Here is a 9,117-nt window from a genome sequence, read left to right as displayed (position 1 = left end):
TTTCTTCTGGTCAAAAAATAAAATAAAAATCTCAATGCCCCAGGGCAGTGATTGGGGACATTGCCCTGTGTAGGATGCTTTCTTTTGAATGGGACGTTAAATGGGTGTCCTGATTCTCTGTGGTCACTAAAGATCCCATGGCACTTATTGTAAGAGTAGGGGTGTTAACCCTGGTGTTCTGGTTAAATTCCCAATCTGGGCCTCATACCATCATGGCCACCTAATCATCCCCAGCTTCCAATTGGCTCATTCATCCCCCCTCCTCTCCCCTGTAACTATACATCATATATACATCATATATACATCAATGAAGTCGCTCTTGCTGCTGGTGAGTCTCTGATCCACCTCTACGCAGATGACACCATTCTGTATACTTCTGGCCCTTCTTTGGACACTGTGTTAACTACCCTCCAGACGAGCTTCAATGCCATACAACTCTCCTTCCGTGGCCTCCAACTGCTCTTAAATACAAGTAAAACTAAATGCATGCTCTTCAACCGATCGCTGCCTGCACCTGCCCGCCCGTCCAGCATCACTACTCTGGACGGTTCTGACTTAGAATATGTGGACAACTACAAATACCTAGGTGTCTGGTTAGACTGTACACTCTCTTTCCAGACTCACATCAAACATGTCCAATCCAAAGTTAAATCTAGAATTGGCTTCCTATTTTGCAACAAAGCATCCTTCACTCATGCTGCCAAACATACCCTCGTAAAACATACCCTCTACAAAATAGCCTCCAACACCCTCCTTAAAAAAATGGTATGCAGTCTATCACAGTGCCATCCGTTTTGTCACCAAAGCCCCATATACTACCCACCACTGCAAACTGTACGCTCTCGTTGGCTGGCCCTCGCTTCATACTCGTCGCCAAACCCACTGGCTCCAGGTCATCTACAAGACCCTGCTAGGTAAAGTCCCCCCTTATCTCAGCTCGCTGGTCACCATAGCAGCACCCACCCGTAGCACGCGCTCCAGCAGGTATATCTCTCTGGTCACCCCCAAAGCCAATTCCTCCTTTGGCCGCCTCTCCTTCCAGTTCTCTGCAGCTCCGGGGCAGCTCCGGACTGAGGGGCAGCTCCGGACTGAGGGGCAGCTCCGGACTGAATGGCAGCTCATGACTGGAGGGCAGCTCATGACTGGAGGGCAGCTCATGACTGGAGGGCAGCTCATGACTGGAGGGCAGCTCATGACTGGAGGGCGGCTCATGACTGGCGGGCGGCTCATGACTGGAGGGCGGCTCATGACTGGCGGGCGGCTCATGACTGGCGGGCGGCTCCTGACTGGCGGGCGGCTCTGGCAGCTCCTGACTGGCGGGCGGCTCTGGCAGCTCCTGACTGGCGGGCGGCTCTGGCGGCTCCTGACTGGCGGGCGGCTCTGGCGGCTCCTGACTGGCGGGCGGCTCTGGCGGCTCCTGACTGGCGGGCGGCTCTGGCGTCTCCTGTCTGGCGGGCGGCCCTAGCGGCTCCTGACTGACTGGTGACTCTGACGGCTCGGGACAGACGGGCGACTCTGACGGCTTGGGACAGACGGACGGCTCTGACGGCTCGGGACAGACGGACGGCTCTGACGGCTCGGGACAGACGGACGGCTCTGACGGCTCGGGACAGACGGACGGCTGTGACGGCTCGGGACAGACGGACGACTCTGACGGCTCGGGACAGACGGACGGCTCAGATGGCGCTGGGCAGGCAGGCAGCTCAGATGGCGCTGGGCAGGCAGGCAGCTCAGATGGCGCTGGGCAGGCAGGCAGCTCAGATGGCGCTGGGCAGGCAGGCAGCTCAGATGGCGCTGGGCAGGCAGGCAGCTCAGATGGCACTGGGCAGGCAGGCAGCTCAGATGGCGCTGGGCAGACGGGCAGCTCAGATGGCGCTGGGCAGACGGGCAGCTCAGATGACGCTGGGCAGGCAGGCAGCTCAAACGGCGCTGGGCAGACGGACAGCGCAGACGGCGCTGGGCAGACGGCAGACTCTGGCCGGCTGAGGCGCACAGTAGGCCTGGTGCGTGGTGCCGGAACTGGTGGTACCGGGCTGGAGACACGCACCACAGGGCGAGTGCGTGGAGAAGGAACAGGGCTCTGGAGACGCACTGGAAGCCTGGTGCGTGGTGTAGGCACTGGTGATACTGGGCTGGGGCGAGGAGGTGGCGCCGGATATACCGGACCGTGAAGGCGTACAGGAGCTCTTAAGCACCGAGCCTGCCCAACCTTACCTGGTTTAATGCTCCCCGTAGCCAGGCCAATGCGGCGAGGTGGAATAGCCCGCACTGGGCTGTGCTGGCGAATCGGGGACACCATGCGTAAGGCTGGTGCCATGTACACCGGCCCGAGGAGACGTACTGGAGGCCAGATACGTTGAGCCGGCTTCATGGCACCTGGCTCGATGCCCACTCCGATACGTGGAGCTGGAATGTACCGCACCGGGCTAAGCACACGTACAGGAGACACCGTGCGCTCTTCCGCATAACACAGTGTCTGCCCGTACTCTCGCTCTCCACGGTAAGCACGGGGAGTTGGCGCAGGTCTCCTACCTGACTTCGCCACACTCCCTTTTAGCCCCCCCCAAGAAATTTTTGGGGCTGACTCTCAGGCTTTCAGCCTCGCTTCCGTGCTGCCTCCTCATACCACCGCCTCTCGGCTTTAGCTGCCTCCAGCTCTTCACGAGGGCGGCGATATTCTCCCGGTTGTGCCCAGGGTCCTCCGCTGTCCAGAATTTCCTCCCAATTCCATAAGTCCTGCGATCGCTGCTCCTGCTGCTGCTGCCGCTTACCACGCTGCTTGGTCCGAGTGTGGTGGGTGATTCTGTCACGTTCGTCGTAACATTTAAGTGAGGAGGACCAAGGCGCAGCGTGATAACAATACATTCTTCTTTAATGAAGACGAAAACGAAACGAACACTATACACACTAATCAAAACAACAAACAGACGAACGTGAAGCTATACAAACAATAAGTGCAGACACTGGCAACTTACACATAGACAATCACCCACAACCTACCTAATGACTATGGCTGCCTAAATATGGCTCCCAATCAGAGACAACGATAGACAGCTGTCTCTAATTGAGAACCAATCCAGGCAACCATAGACTTACATAAACACCTACAATGAACACAACCCCATGAACTCTACAAACACCCCCTAGACAATACAAACACCCTAGACGAGACAAAAACACACAAACATCCCCCATGTCACACCCTGACCTAACTAAAATAATAAAGAAAACAAAGATAACTAAGGCCAGGGCGTGACATTTGCTTTATCTTGGCCAGGTCGCAGTTGTAAATGAGAACTTGTTCTCAACTTGCCTACCTGGTTAAATAAAGGTGAAATACATTTTTTTTTAAACTATTCCCCAGGTTGTTGCTGTAGATGAGGATGTGTTCAAACTCAACTTACCTGGTAAAAAAAATACCAGCAAAAACACTAAAGTGAATACTATAGTATTTATACCATAGTATACTATAGTATTCTTTCATCTGGGAACGGCCTCTGAAGAGCGCTTTTAATGAGTATGAAATTCTTAGTTCACTGGAGATCTTGTTAGTTTATTGAACACACTTGTTTTCTTTAATTATAAAACTTAATATCACTCATCATGAGAGTGTAAGTCATAGGTGCCTCAGAACATCTGATAGGGTATAGCTGAGTTTTTTTGGTATGTGTTTTTATTGATGGATGATTTTAATCTGATGGTTATGTTCACAGCATTACAAAAACAGTATGTTCAATATTGACCAATTGTCATCCAAAAAAACACATTTTTAAATGGTTAGATTTTTGGTACATCCTCCTTCTGACGTGTGTCCCTATCTTTTTCCTCAACAGCATATACATTAACTACTGCAAGCATGTCGTGGGTTAGGGGCTGGGCTATGACCAGGGCAGGGCTGGGCCAGGACTGGGTGTAGTCTATTTCTGTATAATCATGGGGTCCGGACAGTTGTCCAGGGGCTTGTGCTAATCGGCACTGGGCACGGTGCCCTGCGTCCAGACCAGTACACCAACACACCGTGGCTTTAGAGAGCATAAAGCCCTGTGGCTCAGTATGGAACAATGGAGGGCCCAGCAATGTGCTGACTCCTAGCCCGTCCTGCAGGCCTGGGCTCCATTCACCACCACTGTGTATAAATAGGCCCGTTTACTCAGGGGTCAGGACATCGTTTTGTGGAGCCCCCCGTGAGCGCTACACAGCTATTTTTTGGGGTAGGTCAGGTAAGCCCTCCATCTTTAGACCGTTCAGCCTATAGCCTTTTGCCAGCATTGTTGTCCATTTACATTGTCCTGTTTTTTTCCTTTGCTGTTTTCTGCTGAGTCTTGGGAATGTATAGAAAGGGTCATACGCTCTCAAACACATAGGACACACACACATACTCTAAATGGACACACCAATCGTCATCACAGTCAACATCATGCATCACACTAGAATGCTACTGTATGTATGCTGTGAAGCCATCAACAGCATAGTTTACGTTACACACTCAGAGTGTAACAATGGCATGACTTACAGGCACATGATACAATGGTTCACCATGTAGAATTTATAGCAACTAATAATGCACATCATTATCACATATCATTCAGAAATGTGGATCGATGCTTTGCATTGTACTACTTTGTTTGTGGTATTACATACCAACGTTAGATACCAGACCTATGTATTGAAGAGGAGTTTCAGTATTATACTATAGTATTTGCACTTCTCGGTTGGTATCTGTGTCCTGCTTTCTATCATCGCTCTGGCTTTAGCTAGCTGTTTTTGTGTTGTGCCTCTCTTTAGCTAGCTGTTTTTGTGGTGTGCCTCTCTTTAGCTAGCTGTTTTTGTGGTGTGCCTCTCTTTAGCTAGCTGTTTTTGTGGTGTGCCGCTCTTTAGCTAGCTGTTTTTGTGTTGTGCCTCTCTTTAGCTAGCTGTTTTTGTGTTGTGCCTCTCTTTAGCTAGCTGTTTTTGTGGTGTGCCTCTCTTTAGCTAGCTGTTTTTGTGTTGTGCCTCTCTTTAGCTAGCTATTTTTGTGGTGTGTCTCTCCTCCCTCACCCCTATGTGCATTGTATTATCATCAGCAACAGCACAGGGCAGTGCTTTGTTTGGGTTTGTCTCTAGCACAGTCTATAGTCCCTACCACATTAGCATAACCATAACATTAATATATTTGGGCATTAGCTGCTGGGCACAGACTGATGCAAGAGCTCGAGCTGACTGGAAATGAGGTCCATGGTGGTTTAGTCATGTCAGACCTGGTCTCCCTGTAAGACCAAACAGAAATGTGACTCTGCGTGACTGTGTGCTTTCTGCACTGCAGGTACATTTTTACTGAGATATCAAACATGGCGCTGACTACTCCTAACCCAATGGGACCATGGAAGGTGAGTCAATGTTATGTATACCATGTTTCCACAACAATTTAACTACGTTCCACAACCTTTCACATTTTTCATAAAAAGTCGTAAGAGGAAAAAGGAAATCTTTGCACACGGCAGTGCGTTCTCTAGCAGAGACACTGGTTGTGTTAAAAACAGTTTTGAAAAACATCAATAGTGGGTTGGAAAATTGCAAATATGCACTATATCCTCTGTTCTAGATCACAGTCTACGACCAGGAGAACTTCCAGGGAAAGCGTATGGAGTTCACTGCTTCCTGCCAGAACATCATGGAGTGTGGCGCGGACAACATTCGCTCACTGAAGGTCGAGTGTGGAGCGTAAGTCAGCCAGCCCCCCCAAAATACAAAGAGATCTACATACTGAAGGATATTTATCTCCCTGACAGGTTACACGTTCTCCTTCAGGGGCCAGGGGACTATTGCACAGGCAACCATTTCTAAGGGATACTGATAGACATATACTGTATCATGGACATACACAATTTAATAAAAAACATGACAAAGTCTTGCCCCACCCTTGCATCTATCCACATAAACTGTATATCTGTCTGTCTGTCTGTCTGCATGTACCATTTGTCTCTCTATCCCTCTCTATGTCTCTCTGTCACTCTTTGTATCTGTTCGTTTCTCTATCTATCTATCTATCTATCTATCTATCTATCTATCTATCTATCTATCTATCTATCTATCTCTCTCTCTCTCTCTCTCTCTCTCTCTCTCTCTCTCTCTCTCTCTCTCTCTCTCTCTCTCTCTCTCTCTCTCTCTCTCTCTCTCTCTCTCTCTCTCTCTCTCTCTCTCTCTCTCTCTCTCTCTCTCTCTGTATGTATGTATGTATGTATGTATGTATGTATGTATGTATGTATGTATGTATGTATGTATGTATGTATGTATGTATGTATGTATGTATGTATGTATGTATGTATGTATGTATGTATGTATGTATGTGTAGTTGGGTTGGGTACGAGCACTCCAGCTTCTCTGGGCAGCAGTTTGTGTTGGAGCGTGGAGAGTACCCTCGCTGGGAGTCCTGGAGCGGCAGCAACGCCTACCACATTGAGAGGTTGATGTCCTTCCGCCCAGTCTGCTCTGCCGTGAGTTTACTAGTCAAGCCTACTTCCTGTTCCTGCCAGACCAGGCCAGACACACACTCTCTTCTGTGGGCTACGTTCCAATATCCATTGAAGAATTACGCTTAGAATGCCCAATACATTGATTAATTCACATAATATGCTAGTACAGATAATGGAACAGAGGCCTGATATTGGCCCAGAAGCCCGGGTTCTGGCCTTAGTCCATGTCTCTGGCTCTTGTGACTCACACTGACAGAGTCTGGCTCTACTCACTGTTACTGACACTGTCATTATTACATTTAATAGATACAAGTAGCTATCCTTGGTAGCCTCTACCAGCGTTATTGAAAGCACTAAATAACAAAGTGAATAAAACACTGTTTTATAAAGATGTTCTACTTTCCCTCATAATTCTACACAGTAAATATTTTGTAAATAGTTCTGAGAGAAACAGGTTAAATGTAACCTGAAATTTCCCACTCTTCTCTCTGAACTGCATAGAACCATAAGGAGTCCAAGATTGTGGTGTTTGAAAGGGAGAACTTCATTGGCAAGCAGTGGGAGATGAACGATGACTACCCCTCCCTGCAGGCCATGGGGTGGGGCAACAACGAGATCGGATCCATGCAGGTCCAGAGTGGAGCGTAAGTAGCAGAGTAGAAGCCCTGGCTTCCTTTGTCACACTACAGAAGACTACACTCATAACAATCAGAAATAGAGGAATCAGTTGTGTCTAGTGGTCAGAAGACATACTGCTAAAAAGGTGTAATGTGCAGTAAGAACAAAATTCATTGTAATAACTATATAATTAAAATCTATTTTGATAACTAGATAAAGTTCGAGAGGATAATCCTTTCTGTCATTGATCATAATAGAACTAAGCGAAAAACAATTTCAGGCCTGAAACGATGAATAATCGAAATGAGTTCCAGTGACCTTACTGACCTCTGCCAAATGTGTTAAAGGGACACTATGGTGAAACATTTGAAAGAAATAGCTATTATATGGTGTCCCTGGATATTATACAGAGGACTAACATGCACTGTAGAGGCCAACTCTTTCTGATCTACAAGTGTCTAGACTCTAGAGCAGGGATGGACAACTTTGATGGGTGTGGGGGCCACAAACAAAATCGGAACACCATCATGAGGGACCATAGTGGCTGGGGGTTTTGCATACCCACATCCATACCCACACTTTTAGTCAGAGCCGGCCCTTAGTGAAATTTTGTTGCCCCCCCAGCTTGCGAGCAAAACATTTTAGTGGCCTCCTCTTGACAGCGAAGACAAACGTTTTTGAGTTAATTTCCTGCAATTCTACTCATTTTGCCATTGGGCGGAGAGAAAAATGTGCTGTTTTTAATATGATATCTGATGATCAATGGGAGACCACCGGTAAGTAATTCGACCATGATTACTACAAGTTTAAATAGCTGGCCGCTAGAATAACTTACCAATCTAAAAAATGTTAGCTGACACGGGCTAATTGAGTGACTGTCAGTGACTGACATAACAAGAGAAAAACTGCTGAAACTGCACCAAATTTTGAAATGGCACCTTTGGTATTTCTTTGTTATTTTTGTGGAACTTGATCTGCGGCAGTACAAAAGTGGCCACCATTTGCCCCCCCTTGCTCTACAGGGTAAGGGCTCAAGCTTGTTTCTTGGTATTTTATCACTTCACCCTCTTCCTCTCTCCCTCTCCCCCATTAGCTGGGTATGCTACCAGTTCCCCGGTTACCGTGGCTACCAGTACATCATGGAGTGCGACCGTCATGGCGGAGAGTACAAACACTACAGGGAGTGGGGCTCCCACGCTCAGACCTTCCAGGTCCAGTCTCTGCGTCGCATCCAGCAGTGAGAGCTTCCACAGCCTTATCCCTCTTTCACCTTTCTTCCTCTCCTCTCCCTTCTCCTCCTCCTCTTATCCCTCCTCCACCCTATCATTCCAAGCTTGGCCAGTAGTCCTGTCAGACCTCCAAGACCAACGGTTCCTGACGCTTCTAGTGCTCCACAGCGACAAACATGTTTACAGCACTTTTGTTTTTTTCCATCGCCTAAAGAATAAAAACAAGAGAACGAGAGAAGAAGAAAGAAAATAAAAGTGACGAATACGCCCCACAGCGAGTGGAGAGAAGGGTTTCGGGTGGTACGACTCAGGCTTTGATGCTGTTCTTCAGTGTTGTCACGGGGAATTCATAGCCACAGTGATCAATAAAGAGAGAATGAGCAACAAAAATAAACAGCGATACAAGAGTGCTATTAACCTGCTCAAGTGTCTTTACTCTTTTCACTTTTTCTCTCTACTCTCCACTTGCATCTTTTCTCAGCAGTCTCAGCCTTTTCCTCTGTAGGCTACTACTTTGTAATGAAGGCTTCACTATCTGTAATAGAGGTTAGAAGAGTTGGTTATGTCAATATGCACCTGCCTACCATATAAAAGGGCTATAATCTACTGGTTCACGTTCAGCATCAGGTTTTCCGGTCACTATAAACTGGAGTCAAATTGGCAGTGGTGTAAAGTATTTAAGTAAAAATACTTTAAAGTACTACCTAAGTAGTTTTTTGGGGTATCTGTACTTTACTATTTATATTTCTTACAACTTTTACGTTTACTCCACTACATTCCTAAAGAAAATAATGTACTTTCTACTCCATACATTTACC

General features: G+C 47.6%; 1 protein-coding gene across 1 annotated transcript; it reads left to right on the top strand.

Moving 5' to 3' along the window:
• Nucleotides 1-5,327: 5,327 nt before the first annotated feature.
• Nucleotides 5,328-8,311, top strand: LOC120029019 (beta-crystallin A1-2-like). Its single transcript, XM_038974303.1, has 5 exons — nt 5,328-5,366; nt 5,582-5,700; nt 6,332-6,473; nt 6,954-7,096; nt 8,164-8,311. Exons 1-5 carry the CDS (start codon nt 5,328-5,330, stop codon nt 8,309-8,311), a joined length of 591 nt encoding a protein of 196 aa, XP_038830231.1.
• The last annotated feature ends 806 nt before the right edge of the window (nt 8,312-9,117 follow it).

This window comes from Salvelinus namaycush, chromosome 34 (assembly GCF_016432855.1).
Source record: "Salvelinus namaycush isolate Seneca chromosome 34, SaNama_1.0, whole genome shotgun sequence".
Taxonomy (NCBI): domain Eukaryota; kingdom Metazoa; phylum Chordata; class Actinopteri; order Salmoniformes; family Salmonidae; genus Salvelinus; species Salvelinus namaycush.
Note: the sequence above shows the minus strand (reverse complement) of the source record. Positions and strands in the feature narration are given on the sequence as shown.

Bases quoted from the DNA above. Each gene is read 5' to 3' on its own strand.
- LOC120029019 (XM_038974303.1), top strand. From the start codon at position 5,328: ATGGCGCTGACTACTCCTAACCCAATGGGACCATGGAAG. The intron at 5,367-5,581 runs GTGAGTCAATGT...CCTCTGTTCTAG, and splicing joins ACCCAATGGGACCATGGAAG to ATCACAGTCTACGACCAGGA. The intron at 7,097-8,163 runs GTAAGTAGCAGA...CTCCCCCATTAG, and splicing joins ATGCAGGTCCAGAGTGGAGC to CTGGGTATGCTACCAGTTCC.